The 16,542-nt window shown below is 40.7% G+C and overlaps 1 protein-coding gene across 1 annotated transcript in view; it reads right to left on the reverse strand.

Annotated features, from left to right (window-relative positions):
* Positions 1–2,970: 2,970 nt before the first annotated feature.
* Positions 2,971–16,542, reverse strand: part of LOC111262930 (solute carrier family 4 member 11) — a 184,607-nt gene continuing 171,035 nt past the window's right edge. Inside the window, exons 9-13 of the mRNA XM_086969364.1 lie at positions 12,751–12,864; positions 7,602–7,734; positions 5,655–5,728; positions 4,934–5,172; positions 2,971–3,586 (exon numbers count right to left, since the gene is read on the reverse strand). Of these exons, the coding sequence (XP_086825490.1) occupies positions 3,239–3,586; positions 4,934–5,172; positions 5,655–5,728; positions 7,602–7,734; positions 12,751–12,864 (908 nt within the window). The 3' untranslated portion in view covers positions 2,971–3,238. The remainder of the gene's footprint in view (positions 3,587–4,933; positions 5,173–5,654; positions 5,729–7,601; positions 7,735–12,750; positions 12,865–16,542) is intronic.

Genomic DNA, 16,542 nt, shown 5'->3' on the forward strand with positions numbered 1-16,542 from the left:
AACTTACGCCTGTAACGTTATCTCGTGTCCTGTACAAGTTTAGATTTAATAGAATGCACATAACATCATTGTGCGTATAAAAATGTGCCAATTCACTCACAAAATGCATAGTAAGCATGTAATATAAATAATATAACTCAGAGACGACAGCGGAGTGGCTTATTTCAGGTAAAGAAGCCCTCGTCGTAAACCTGGGCATTTGGCCTAATTTAGTACGAAACAGCTTCAGTAAGTCTCTTAGTCATACTCCTCATCCGTAATATCATTCTTTTTTTCGCGACTTTCTTGATCGGCCTCTTGCTTTCGCTCGGCTACAGACAGGCATGACTTCCTTTGCCGCTTTTATCCTATATAAGTTTTATAAGTTTTTACCCATCTGCTCTCCTATTGTAGGTAGTACTGAGTCTGTGACCATTTACTCCGCCTGTTTCCCCCGTCTGGAAAAGATACTGTCAAATGCGCGCAAGCGTCGGCGGCACTGCACTCTGACTTCTCACTGATATAGGACTGTTCGCAAAAGAGAGCGCTTATAGGAGCTCCCCAATCCCCACAGTGAAGCACTTCTGCTCGGAGACGTCCGAACTTGTGGCCCATGGAACTGTCGCCTAGCCACACGAAGCCGGTGGCGGCTTATTTCGGTCCTTCCGGGCTGTAGAAAGAGAACGCAGACCATAGGAATGTATTCAGCGGCGACGTTGCACTGAACGTTCCTTCTTCTTACTGAGAAAGCGCCACATGCTATGCTATATTCCTCGAGACAGTGCCCCCTGGTGTTTTCCAAACAGTGAACGAGCAATGTTTGATGGAACTTTTGAGTCAAGGTAGCTATATCGCTATGGTGCGACCAGCTTTAACAAAGAAGTTGAAGGGCACGCCTTAGGACGGAGCAACTAGCGGTAGCCAGCGCTAGGGGCTCACGAAAGAACTCACAACGGCAGTCAGTTTACACGACCAGGGGAACTGACACTGATGGCCAATTCACCGAGTCAACTCGCCGGAAACGAGCTGCGTCTAGTCGCACGCTTTCAGCCAAAAGGATCTGGCCAGCCGTCGTTTCTATGAGCTTTCGCTTCACATGGCTACAACGAAAAAAGTTGGGTCGACGGTGGCGGTCGACAATACCAAAGAAAAACATTTTTAGGCCAGCGTAGTTTAGTGCGTGAGACAACAGTGACAGAAGAAAAGCCTAGAGAAGCTGCAGCCGAAGAAAACACGATGAGTGCAATCTGGTAGATTTTGAAGATCCATTTTAGCCCATACAACTCACTGAACATTCAGGCGTACGAGGCAGAAGATTTGTCAACTATTGATTCGTTTTGTACGCAAAACTTAGCATAGGAGTAACATTAGGGTTAACATTGTCGTTAGCGAGGGTCTCAGCAGATTGCCACTGATGACAGATCGTTTCGAAAGGAGCGACTCTGATCTTCATAGATGACATTAATATGATGTGGATCTCAGTATTGCACTATGAAAATATTTAACTAGGAATGATACGTTTCTTCAATAGTTAACCTTCTAGTTTGTACGACAAATAGTGTTTTTTTTATTGACCAAGCTGGAGCCATGGGAGCACAACAGTGAGAATTACTATAATTTAATCGGTTATTATGATTTCGACCATATTACTATAGGATTTACGCAAATTTTCGGGACTATCATCATGTAAACATCAGATGAAAATGTTGGCCTGGTCTTTCGCAAAAATGTTACTCCTGATCTGTCACAAAACATTGAAAATTAAATAATAAAAGATTTTACAAAAATGTAAAGATGATCGAGAACAAAGAAAACCAGAAAAAGAGAATCATTAAAGGAGCGTATATAAACAAAAAATAGTTTGAATTCAGTGGATGAGCAATGTATCTATTTTCGTTATCTTTAGTCATTTAGATAAGTTTTGGATAGTTTATATAGAATTTTCAATTTCTATTTATATTCAGTTTTTGTTTGCTTGGTTTTTAATTATGATTTAATCAATTTTTTAATTAAAGCCAAACGTCATCAAATCATCTACCACGAAATATCCCTCGTCGACGACCGAATACGTAATGCACAAGGGAATAAATCAATTCTCCTTCGAAACGTTTACTATTGAAATGAGTATGTGATAATACAGTTACATATAGAATAGACGAGGGCACATTTCCGAAACTGGTATTGTCCACATTCGACAAAGAGTAACGGGGCAAGCTTCTGGCAAAGCTGAAAAACCAGACGTTTTGATACCGAGAAAGGCCAAGCTCTACAATTGAGAAGTTTTAACTCAGCATGAAGAATCCACCCAGCAGGCTGCATGAGGTAAGCGCATGGTTGACGGGCTTCGTTAAAGGTTTCAGTCCTTTATACAGCCTCTGGTTCACCCTTGGCTGTTCAGGCAATCGGGCCGCTATCGGAGAGATTCTGCCCCATAAAATATGGGACCAACCTTTTCCTGATCGTTCGCAACGCAGCCGACTGTGACAACAGTAAATTTGTCAAAGAGAAGGGGCGAAACTATTGATTTGTTGTGTGTTGTCAACAGTAGCAACAGCAACGTAAACGAAAATACAATTGAAACTATGGCAATAACTACGACGAAAGCTGTAGAACTGTGATTAAACTGGTACCACTCAGTGGCCTTTGCTCCGCTGTCCCCTGTTGGCCACGTTATTAACTCGCTTTATTTGTTGTCCACTTCACGGACTAACTGCTCTAGCGTTCGTCTGTTCTTCTTGTTCGTCGACATTTGAGCGCCGGCAAAACTGGCTTGCACTATACGACTATATATAGTTGCACGTAGATAGGTAGGCCAATAGTTGTTGGAGAGGGTATAGGCTAGAAATGAGGCGATAGCCAATCTTGTTAATCCTTTTCCACGGATCCAGCTGTCTGTATTTTAGCGCCTTCACTCGAGCCTGCTGAACAGGTTCCCTTAATTTGCCTATCTGTATTTAGTATGTCTTCCCAAACGTGAAAACAGTGGGACAGTCCCGAAAACGCGACGTTACTGCATTAAAATGAGCAACGTCACGGTCCGTTAACGCCGCTGGTTGTTTGCTGTTGACGCTCTACAAACATGTCGCCAATGTACGATGTATTCATTTCTGAAGAAAGTTATATGATAAGCTCGGCGTCTACGAGCAGCAAAACGAGCAAGATAATAATCTGAGATGTTACAAGCGATTATGCATTGCAAGTAGCATAATTTCACGAGCTTTTTTTTTAATTTCCAGTTATCGAACTCAGCTTGAGAGAATCAGTTGAGCTGTAGGTTAAGTGCTATGAGAATTGGGGTACATAATAAAACAACAAGTGCTGTCACATAATACTGCATGTGCACGTACTTGTTACAAGGATTGTTGACCATTGCAGCAGAGATATTCTGGTCCATAAAGAAGAGCAGCGACAGGGCAAAGCCTAGACCGCATGCCGCTACGGCAGGAATCCAGCCGAGCTCCTCGACACGGCCTCGTTGGAACTCTGCGGCTTCATTAAAGTGGAAACCATCAGTCTTCACCTCGCGGAAGAGAAAAGCGCCGAGACATGACAGCACAATCACGGCAACCGGCAGTGCGCAGTCCGCCAGAATCTCACGTTTACTCGCCTGCAATAAACAAACACGTTAAATAGTATCAAACGGTAATCAGACAACAGCTGTGTATGAACGTCTTTTGAGAATTTCTCCGTATAGGTAGTGAAGCTTTATGTGTCATCGCTCTGAAGTCGCCGTCGCACTCGATTATCTTGTAAATTTTGATGAATTCGTCAGTTACAATGCAATGCTTTACGATTCGACCGTTCCGTGGGTGCATTTACCGCTAATCTTCTAATTCCACTTTCTACACCACGGAACAAGTCGTAACCTCGTGCGCTTGTAATAATAAAAGTCAACCATATACATAAAAGTGGTTCAAACCTAGGTGCTGATGTACACATCTTCCGCACACGTTCCACTTAGCCCGTTCCATTCTCACAGAGTAAACTTCTTTAGCTATAGATACTCACAATGCCCTGAGGAGGAACTTGCTTGGCATTACGGAACAGGTAGCACTCGCGTTTCAAACTTTTTAACCACCCTGCATATCTACGCTACCCTTTCGTACGCCATCGTTATATTGTATACCGTACGCTGCAGATAGATTAAGATGACCCAGGCGCGCGGGTAGTATCGTTGCGACCTTGCTTAGAACGTTAAGCGCCATCGTATCACTTATTTGAGCTGGAGGTCTCGTTGCATGAATATGTTCTACGTATGTTCTATCGTGATTCAATCTATTTTTGACAGCCACCATTGCTGCGGCCCTTGTAAACGACCGGATAGCAACTCTTCGCGTTCGTCTCAAGTAAATGTGGTAAAATATAATAGAGTTTGTTGTGTAAACCACAGCCTGATTATCACATAGACCGCTTGTAGTCAGTCTTGAAACTGAAGCATGTTTTTCCTGTATTTGTATGGTAAGAAAAATAAATTTTGAGCTAGGCGGCGTAGCAAAGCTCAAACAAGTAATTTATGAATTACTCTCCATTGACAAGTTCTGTGACGTACTGGCGATGCGTAAAAACTGTCTTCAATATTTACTGGTGACCTAAAATATGTGAGTTTGTTTTCGCAGGTTAATTGATCAACTTTTCGGCACGGCCTGCGGCCGCCAAATTATTCGAATTTTCGCGCGTATATTAAGAGAGCGATTTTATTCATTAATAATTAGTTAGACTTTTTTTTTTCTGTGAAAGTGAACGAACTGTGGTTGAGTTTTTGGCACGTGACGTCCGCGGGCAGGATTGCATTCACTTTAGTACGAACCCGTATAAAAATGTCGTTCGTACCATAGCGTCTTCTGGACAGATTAAGCCCATCCAGCAAAACTAATCCACAATATTAGTGTTATAGGTGTTTGGCATTATATATAAACATGCTGCACTCGTTTTTGGAATACTCTATAGTTATTACCTGTAGGTACGGCGTTTTATTGAAGTTGTATAGTGAGACGGCGAGCCAAACTGTACCGAGCATTAACAGGAGGAAAAGTAAGGAGTTCTCACGTTGGCAACCAGTGTGTTGAAGATGTCGCAATAATCCACTTTCGTTGAGCAGTTGCGGAAGCAGAGAGCTATTGTTTACTAGTTGGCTGAGCTCGCTTACATTGAATGATCGTGAGCAGTTCTTGTGGTAGTAATTCTCCTGGAAATCTATTCGAAGAAATGAAAACGCAACAGACAACTGCCTAGATTAGATACACGTTCATCAGTAATCTGTCTAGCTATTATATGGAATGATTTTTATAATTATCGTAAGATCTTGGGTAATCAATATCCTCTTGCACCGTTCAGCTGATCGATCGCCGGAACCGCGATGCAGTTGTACAAGCTTCTTGAGGCAAAAGCTTTTTAGAAAGTTTCATTAAATCAATGGTTATTAATATCGCCATTGTTATCTAATGTTTGTGATCACATCTTTTTTTTTATCTCGAGTTCAGAACTAAGCTGTTTTGTGATAAATTAAGATTTTGACTACTGATGACCATAATGATATGAGCATGAATACTGCCGCACTTTCTGGCTATTATTACAATGAACGATATCATTGCTATCAATTCGGGCTCAATGTTACTTGTACTTCTTCTTTAATAGACATTGATACTTTCTTGCGTAGGGTTTAGATTGTCGCTTACTTTTGTAGATATCTCGGCCGGCGTCCACAACGAAGGCTATACTGATAAATAATGCAAAGATCTCTTCCGTAGACCTGCACCGTATCCATGTGGCGAACCCGTAAGTGAGTGAGGTAAGCGTCCATTCAGGTGGTGATTGCATTAATTTCAATTGAAACATTGTTAGTAGCCATATCTTGCAAAATGCTCCATGTGACAGTTTTGTTATCAAACGTATATATATGTATGTATTATACTGATTTAAAATGAAAATTATGGAAGCCAAGTATACGAGTTGAGTCACGCCATACACTCTTCGGCTTTTTTATTTACGATTCATTTACCTATTTTTTACAGTATGTATATTGCCAGCTATAAGCTTTCCGCAGAAGTGTGCCAATGATACTTCAGAGATATCCCTAATATGCACCCGAATATCGGCACAGCAGCTACCTCAAAGTCAACTCAGAATCTAGGATTCGTATTTTTTTGCTATGGTCTGACCAGTATGTCGAACATATCATCTAAACTATTCTATCGAGTCGAGTTAACTTATGAACTACTTCAAGTTAGCGTAAATATAAGTAAAGGCAAGCAGAATCAGGACCCGCAATCATACATATGACATTTGTTTATAATATGTTAGGTGGATAAAACCTGCTTAAGGCCGTCTATTTGCAACAAACGCATTCTGGTTTATTTTAAATTACAACTAATGTCATCTCTAGCTGCAGTGACCCATAAAGGGTCCCCTAACTGTCCTCAAACTTGACACGCCACGAGTTCCATGGGCCACAGTCCCGATTCTCTGCTCGTCCCTCTAGTCTTTGTTCCTGGCATGAGACAGTGTTGTCGTCTAAAAAGCACCAAGATACTACTTACACCGCATTGTTAAGAATTTAGCGCGCCTATCCCTGTCCGTCTCGGGCCTTTGGTGACAACGAAACGGAGGTAAGCCAAAATATAGCAGCAGGTAATGTTATAGCGCAAGCCGGATGACGCTCATAGATTTAATTAATACCGGCAGCATCGGAGTCAACCATAAGAAAATGGACGTCCCCATCAACAGCTGGACAAAACCGCTCTTCAATCAATATTAAGCGTTCCCGAAACCCAATCAAGCAGATCCGGGCAGATCGACGAGCAAGTAAAGCGCTCAACACCAGTCTGACGAACGTGAAACTGAGACACAATCGTTTCGAACTTCTTCCAGGGAGGTCTATCGACATTGTACAGGGGGTCGGATAGAGGGGAAAAAATGTCATAATATTTACAGGCGATAACGACAACGACAACATCGGAAGGAGAACAGCCGGATAAAACTATTTTATTTATGCGTATCTATATATATATATGGCACTTTGTTTAATCAGAAACGAGCTGCTTCTACAGATAAACTTTGGGCGAGTTTTATGTCACTCGTATATCGTAGCGTTTCACCAACGGCTGTATTTGCTGTATATGATAAATTGTTGATACACATATAAGGTTTAGGGCTTGAAGGTCATAAAACTAGTCATATGACGAAAAACGAGCATAAGTCTAGTATTCATAGAATGTAAGGACCTGAACGCGTTGGTATATATTGCAGATTATAGAAAGAACTTAGAAAGGATTAAACGAAGGCTGAGTGCGTACGACCTGGCTCATATTTGTATCCATTGTTTTCATATAGAGAGAGAGAAATATTCTTTACTTGAAGGATATTTGTAGGTATATTTTTGCGGCACATGTAAATCGACAAGAGCTAGTGAAAGCAGCCGCAAACGCTGACCAAGACGTATCATTGTTCATGAATAGCATTCATGAAGAAGGTTCCCTACTTAAGTGTCTTTCATGTTATAGATAACGATTTATGTTAGTACACGACATTTTAATGTGACAAAGTCAGTAAATATCTGACTATGATTCTCATATAGAACATAACGGTAACGTGAACTGTATATGTGTGTATATTTCATAACCCACCTTGTGCACCACTTCATGAGCTTGGACGCGTCGAATAATGCAAAGAGAACGAGGAAGAACGTGTTCCACAATCCAACGCACGCATACATTGCGTAAAAATCCAGTTGGAAATCTTCACAGATATTGTAGATCACTGCAATGCCGGGTAGAACGAAATGATACATTACTGAGTATCATGTGTTAACCATAAATGTACGGGTCACTACTTAAGTGAACGTTGAATTTTTCACTCGACAACAAGTTTATCGTGTTCTTTTCGTATTTATTTATAGACGATTGTGTTTAGCTGACCCTTACAGAGGCTCTGATCATTAGGTCTATCGTATTGTATGTACTGTGAGAAAAGCTTCTAGGGACTATTAGACATAACGGTGACATGTCTGTGCCTGAAAATGTTCTGCGCATCTTTCCGGTAGCCTACTACCGTAAAACAGATGTTTAATGCTAAGCGCTTACGTACAACTGTCGCAAGAACAGCGGGAACATTACATGACCCAGCGTGCCATATTCAATTGACATTTGGGAATAGAACTAATTGCTGACGTAATACGTTCCCCAGTTTTTTAATGACTTTAAATGCTTTTTTTTAATGACGAACGCTGCGAATCGTCCGTTGCTAACTAACACTACCTGTACCACTACTAAGAAAGGCGAGGATTCTATTTCGTGCCAGACGAGTATTTGTTACTTACCCGAACTTACGTGAAATTTGTACGTCCGCATCTATTATGCCTAATCATTGCATACAAGAATACGTATATACTAGTAGTAATAATTTACGTTTTTTTTTCTTTTTTTTTTGTTCAGGCTCCGAGATCTAATTCTCCATGTGTATAAAACGCCCTATAGCCCTTGTAAATCGAGTTTTATGTTATGAACTCAAAAAAATATTTATTAGTAACTTTTATATCTGCGGTCCTTAAACTAGTACTGCGTAATGTATATTAGCATGGACAGCCTAATTGAGGGGGATAATTTTTTAGATATATTTTTTAAAAACTGCAAGGGGGTATTTCTTTGTGGAACAACTTGGAGCAAGTGGCAAAATTGCCGCCAGGAACCAGAAAAGCCTGTGAAGTTCAATCTACCAGCTCACGTGTATTTGAAACTGTCGACCTCGGCTATCTAACTAGGAAAGAAAAGGGACAGTTATCTTAAAGCCAACTTAGTGGTAACCACTGGAAGTAGTGGAGTTATCCATCTTCTTGCGGTTAGATGATCTGATTTTTGTTAAAATCAACAAAATACTTCTTTAGATTTTTACTAGTGGCCTAACCAATTCTTCTAAAAGAAGACTGAGTGACAAGCTATGTTCAAGAAGTTGGAACACTTCTAGGGCCGGATCTTCTCGAAAGGTTGTTGACAATGCATTAAAACTATTTTCAGTATTCGCTCTACGCGATTACGAAGGCAATCGATTTATATTGTATGCTTAATCGAACGTTTGCTTGGGCTTATTCGGCGTTGTTTCAGACATACACATTTATATAACAACGGAGTCAGCGCATCCCTGGTCGAATAAAGACCTTCCAACTGCTAATACTCGACGCTCTAACACAGTCAATTTGGGAAGAAAGTCTAAAAGGGTTTTGTCAGCAATTCCCTTGACACAAATTTAGAATCCTATTTTTTCTCGGGTACTGCTTGCGCATATAGAGTAGATCTTTTTTGATTCTGTCCCTTTCTTCGATCCACCGAGTGCATGCAATGACGCAGATCATACCGACAACTACAATTATTAGAACCTTTTATCCTAGGTAGACGCTTGAGGACTACTGGGCGCGTCCTTCAGCACCTTACGCTACGCTTAGTAGCACTGTTCCAATAACGGCCTTCCATTGAATGCTAAATATACGATTCAAGTCGTTCTAAGTCTGCAGTCCAGACTTCGCTTCGTGTATGCACGCGATTCAAGCGTCCACGTATTCCAACGAAAGTTCGAGAAGACTCCTAAGGAGTGTGACCGTTTTGATACGTTCCCTTGTTGGCCCAAGTTCGAGGGACAGGACAGGCTGGATCATCGAATAGATTGACGTTACATACAATTTCTATCTGATTCACAACACTTATATGGGTAACACGCAGAACGTATAATCAACAAATGACATTGTTAGAAGCGTTGTGTTCGTCAACGTAGTCAGACTGCTTTTCCAATCCGGAATTTTAGACTGTGTTTAAACGCAGGTGTCGGTCCTTTAATTCCAGCTAATAGCGAATATTAAGCAAAGAATTTAGAAAGAAATGGCAAATTCTCCGCTCCGCATGTTTTTTGTGGGTCGACTTTTGCCCTAGCCGATTTTTGCAGGCAAGTCGATTTATAGCATTTGGAAGCGTTAATTACGCTCGAACGCTGGTATAAAGATAACGTATAAGCAAACAGAAATACAAAAAACACAGTAATGGAACATGCTATGTATTTTTCGTTGTTTCCTTTTTCACTGTGGAAAAGAATGGTGTGTTCAAAGTACTAATCATTCTCCCATATTTGTCAGATCTTCAGGTTAACGCACACAAATTACGTCTAAGAGGGTCCGCTGAAGACTTAGAGGACATAATGAAGACAAAACAATATCGAGCCATTCTAGAATAATAAATAAAGTGTTAACAGATTTCTTTTATAATGGTGAAAAAAAGGTGGATCGATGTTACGTTTATCGAGCTCCATTCTCTAAGAAGTCTAATAACGACCGAAGGTAATATATTGTATAACGTACTGGCTATTAGTTGAAAATATCTGGTCGCATTGCTAGGTCGCAGAAACTACTATCGTATATATTGATATGTGTTACCATATCTATTAAGTTATAAAGGCGAACGACAAGACACGCGTTCCTGAAAGTAGGTGGAAACCTTCATGCGAAGTAGAATTCTGCAGAGAGAATTTCAAAAAGACGTTACAGTTAACCTGCTGAATAAAGACGCAAAGCGTGAAGCTAAACGTATCTCGCCTGCACTAACGTCTCCATATAGTAGAACGGACAACGCACATCAGGGACCGGCCTCAGACGAACGATCTTCCAGTGTTTACTAATGAAAATAACCGCATGCAAAAAAGCTAACCCATATGTCATTTCTGATCTACGTGTTTCATATGAGGATTCTCCACTTGCTTGCCATTTCAACGAATACTCTCTCGGTCTGGAAACGTTTCGAAGGAAACGGTCGATAATTATGCGTTCGCATTGGATATCTGTACCTCACATGAGTAGCGAGAGAAGCTTTCAGTTGCATATTGATATTATTAGTTTGAAGAACTTTGCAAAATGGCAGAGCTTGAATGTATAAGGGAAGATGATGTCTTTATTGGCTTGATTATGACACGAGAAAACAAACTATCTAGCAGTGCAGCTCATTGAAGGTGAGCTGACCGTCGATACAGACCGATTACAGATTATAGGAAATGTTGTTTCCTACAATGGGGCCTGACATAAATTTAGTAGTAAATACAAAACAAAAGATATATGAAAAAAATTTTATCTATGGGTTTATAATGTTACAGCAAATATCATATGCAACTTTTCACCCATTATTCCAATTCCATATTTTTCGCGTACTTAATTATAGTCAACTTTGTCGGCATAGGAACCTGCATTATCGATACAATTTTACGTTCATTAAGAACAGTTTCAGGAAAAAGCGAAAACTTTTATTTTATTATAATAATTTTGTTATAATAATATTTTGTTATAATTATTTCGAATTGGAGCAATAGAAGAATACGTATTTATACACATAAATGCCTCGTAACCGGCTACCGCTTCGTCGAGTGGGCAAAACCAGAGAAAGTCAGAACAGTTTTTAGTGGAAGCGGGCAATTCCAGAAATAACAAACAGATTGCCATTGATGGGTATTATATTTGTGGTCCTAATACCTGCTTAACGTTAGCAGGCTTGTCTTTGGGTCACCGTCGGGTTGGACTATAGTTTGAAGTGCACAATAGCAATTCGGCTCACGAATGAACATTGTGTACCTGTAGAAGTAAACACAGTATGCCCCGCTGATGGGCTATCGACATCTAATATACAGTAAGCCCCTCAGGTAGAATGCCTAACATCAAACCGTGCCAACCCTACCCTGATGACTTGAAAAATAAATCTTTACGACGCCACCGCACTTTTTTTGTTATCCTATCCTTCAATAACCTGTTCTAATTAGTGTAAATGACCCGTTAGCTTTAATCCTCTACTCCCGTTAGTGCGCTGCTGTCCATCGATTCTGCTGGTGTGGCCCTAAATCCAGTTAGAATCAATTATAGTTATAGCTGCGACTCCCCTCCGCTGTAGAGATCTGGTGAACCAGGTCAACATTTTAGATAATCTAACTAGACACGTGTGTATAAGCCCGAGTAAATATTTACCAAATTACACTTAGCATTTCGTCTCGCTAATTCCCGAAGTTCAATCGGTCTTACCTCGGAACTTGAAGCCACGAAAGGCGTTGAACCAACTAGCACAATACAATATGATTTCCGAACATGAAGACTACAAAGCTGCAAATAACCGAAATTACCCGAACGTACCCGCCTGGAGAGAAGACATTTTTAAAGGGGTCGACTTACATGAGGTTTCGTAGACGCGTACTTTCGATCGAGATAATGCACTCGCCAGTGGGATTTCTAAAGTTAGTTTAAATAGATGAGAAAGTAAGTGGCCAGGTGATCGGGATATAAGCGTTTGGAAAACCTGTTTGCACCTATTCTTGAACAACTAAGTTATCCTAGAATTGAAGCTGGATTGCTTTTGTCTCTCCTCAGACCAACGATGTCGATTGAAAGTCGAGATGTTGAATTTGATGAAGATGACTAGAATCACTGATACAGGTAAGCGCAAATAACTGTTCTCGTGATACCCTTGGCGGATAACATAGTTTCCTGCTAATCTTAGATACAGATGCTGATCGTGTTTCGACTACGGGCGTGGACATAGTTTGTTTCGTGCTGGGAGCCGGTCGTCCGATAAAATGTTTGACGGTAATGTTAGGCGTTGCGTGCTGCTATCATACACTGTTTTTAGCTTCGCAGCGTCCAATCCTCAATAGAATCCGATGAAAATTCGGAATCAAATAAGTATTTGTTTACGTAATCGATTTGCCAACGATTCGTCTGCTCTGTACCTAGTAGAGCATGCGCAAAGGAAAATAACGCCTTACCTTTTATGTACAGTGAGAGCGGGGCAGTTGTCATGAGTATGACTAACGGCTGGCCCCCAAATAAGGCGAATGTCAAACCGCCAATCGTCTGGCTAATAATACTCTTTCGAACGTCTGCAAGTGAACAGGTGGTAGATTAGAAGTTAACTCGGTTAAAATTAGAAGTTAATTGCACGTGAGCGGACCAGGTGACCCACTGTATATACCTAAATACTGATCGTTTTACATTCCATTTGTGTAAGTAAATGAAGGTATCTTAGAAGACAGACAAGAAAAAGCTCAACATATTCGTTAAATTCGTCAAAACAGTTCGTTAAATTACTGCAACTAAGCTACAATTACGATAGATTTATGTCGAAGTTGAATGTAGGCAAGCAAGGAGGTGCAACAGGTTTAAACTATAACGTTTGCATACGGTCGTACATTAACTATGCCTTTGCTTGACGAAATATTTAGCTACTTTATTAAAAAGTGAAGCGTTCAAATCGACAGCTTAAACAAATGGTAACTCCCTACCTCCATCGTTATACAAATAACTGGCCATTCTGTGACCTGTTATTGTGTTGTACTAAGCATTTAGGTGCGTAACGGTAGCTAAACTGGAACCTACTGCTTTTGCACCAGCTGAAAATATCAGAGGACAGCAATGGTAAAACGAACCACGGGCTTGTGACTCTAGGAAGGATTAGAAAGTTTTTTCGTTGTAAGACCATGATCGACTTATATTCTCACCACAAGCTAAGGTCTGTCAGTATCTAGTGAGAACAGGAGCGATCACAGTGGGTCGAACTAACTGGGCGCCTTCAAAAGCTATGACTGGGATAGCATTTGCGAAGCGTAAAACCACTCCATATACCGTTTCGTGACATTTTGACGGATATCCGTGTTGTGCCGTTGCCGACTGATGGCCCAATCATTCTACGAAGGAACACTGGATTGTCTTGCTACCTCTATCCTTCAGTCCCTTAAAGCCTTGCGCTGTTCTTAAGAGTGAGACGCAACGAGTTATACAGTTTTATAGTTCGACAGAGGTAACGCAAGATTATAGGAACGACGGTCAGCTTTTCTAACGATATCTATTAATGATCTGTTCCATCACAATAGATTTGTCTTAAGGAACAGAGAAATTGCACAGGGTCGTCATCATCAAAGTGTACAGTTAGTGCCACATCCGTATATTTTCACGTGCACCAAATACAAGTACTGAACTTTACAGCTAATATTTGCGGCGCCCAAATGCAATAGATACTTCCAAACACTATGGATGTCATGCTGGCAACCGTACTAAGCTGGCTTCATGCAGTGTTTTACTTTATTACATTGGGCACTAGAAAAGGACAGACGCTGCCCTAATATAACCAGAGTGTCATCTATTAATGATGATCAATTAAGGGCGGGTACAATTGCCCTTTTTTGCCCTAAGCAGTCAGCGCGCTTAGGTGTTTAGGGTAGCTGTAAAAAGGTACCATACGCACACACATACATGAAAGATCTATGGGCTAAATATCATGCACCTTCAGAATGTTACAGTGGAAACGATCAGTACAAATTTCCGGTTAACGGTGGTTACGGTAAAGCGTTTCGGTCGTAGACCAGAGCTGCCGCATGTTACTGTCACCAGTTGCAGGAAATCAGTGAATAAATAAGGTAAATTGAGTTGACTTACCTCCTGTGGCGTCAGCAGCACGACAGTTGGCGAAATAAACAGAAATCGTTAATCTTAAAGAGCAATGAAACGTACCCCGCCTCCCGCCCACAAGCAATGAGGTATAATGATTAGCTGTGATTAGTACTCCTTAAATGTCTACATTTCTGTTAAAAAAAAAGGCTACGTTGTCTATGCACATTGACGATATTGATAGAATATCAATTCATTTTGCATATGACTAAAACATTTTAGTATGACTAAGTATATATATAGTTATTTTGTATGGAGGGGGGCACAATGTTAAGCCTCTAAGCTGATGCGAAGGGCACAGTCGATTGATTACCTTTTACATTGGTTGCAGACTGTTTAGATCTAACCATGTAGCTTCACACGGGGAAAGCCATATTCTAGCATATTTCGCTTAATGTTTTTCAATTTGCCCTGTTCAATAATTATTATCAATAGGTTATATGAATCACTGTATCAGTCTAGTTTTTGTTCCTAGCCCTTGACCGCTCAACTCTTGATCACGCGTACGATTCATGTTTATCATCCACGAGTTGCATAGAGCGAGGAGAGCAACTGGTATGTGCGATGCTCTTGAGGAACTTCAACGGGTCAGGCGGACTATCGGTATCTACGAAGTAAGAGTTTTGTCCGTTTTTCCCGAAACTCGTGGTCAAAAGCGTAAGACCCAAATTCAATCATGGCTTCTGAGCTTCATTGTCGGCCTTTGATCTCTACCTTTGTCTCTTTTTCCTATAGAGTATCACACAGCAGCTGTTCAGTAAGTAAGTGACTCAAAAGCATTCTCTCGTAAAGCTTAGGATGAAGAATGTCTGCGAGCACGCATTACGAGGTATGACCCAACTCTTTTGCTGTTGGCCACAACGTGACCCAAAAGGTATATCGCGAAAGTTCGCGGTGGGTGGTAGGTGGGGAGGGAGATATATCAAAAGATTGTGTTGTTCTAGTGTATTTATTCAACCCGAATCAAAGAATCAGTTTAAAAAAAGCCAGCGAACACAGCAAAACCCATCGCTTGACCGAGCTAAATTGTTTCCGACATGTTATGCAATAGGCAGAGCTGTACGCCAGATACTACGTGCAGTTTCTGGTCTTCGAGTGACCCCGAAGGATGTTTAGGAGAGGTCAAGCCAAGCATTCGGCTTGCCAAAACTGAATCAAAGGGAGCGTCCGAAGGGGAAGAAGAAGCTTTAGGAATGCTTCTTTCAAAAGGACATCGTTATTTAGTCGAATGTTTTAGAAGACAGTATATAGCCTGACCCAACTTCGGTAGTTTTAACCCTTCAGAGAGTTAGCAAAAATAGTCTCCATGAGAAGTCAAGCTTTTTGAAAACAGTTTCTATCGAGACATGTTACAGATAAACAGCCCACAAAGATGACAACAGAATGTAAAATGTTCTCGCTTGTGCAGAACTGGATTGCGGTATAAAGTGAAGTAAATTTGTGGTCGAATTTAACAGATGCGATTGTATGTACAGCTAAAATGTGTGGGTTAAATTGAAATTGGCCTAGCCATACATTGGTACGGATATTGGGATATGTGACCTTTAGGCCTTCTGAGATAGTGGATGAATATAGCGCTTCTACTTGCACGTTGGTTAGTACATTTGCCAACCATTGAAATCGATCTTTTCGTTTTACTTTCTATTAACAATTATTTTACTATTTTGTATGGTATCTTTCTAGCAGTCCAATACCACACTGCCCTTTGTAAACTGGTTTAATCGAAGAACTCAAGCCGGCGATTAGCGTACTGTTTTTCATTAGCGTACGATCTTCTTCGCAACTCCGATACACGATACAACTCTGTTCATACTTGGCCCCATTAAGTTTTATCTTTTAATCAGCTATCATCTATGGAACGATCTATAAATACTTAACCACCCCGTGTGCACTGCGGTTCTGAAATGAGTTTGAGCTAACAAGAATATTTATCTGAGGTATACGATAAAATGAAAAAATGTTATTTTAAAGCGTCACAAAGATATTTGTTCACAGGCCAACCTACCGATTCTCAACATTCGTTCAGCATGATGCAGTGACCCAGATGACGATCATATTTACGTGTACAATGATATCATACAAATATATAGATCAAGGTTGGTTATGTGCGCTTA

Source organism: Varroa jacobsoni, unplaced genomic scaffold (genome assembly GCF_002532875.2).
Source record: "Varroa jacobsoni isolate VJ856 unplaced genomic scaffold, vjacob_1.0 scaffold_714, whole genome shotgun sequence".
NCBI lineage: Eukaryota > Metazoa > Arthropoda > Arachnida > Mesostigmata > Varroidae > Varroa > Varroa jacobsoni.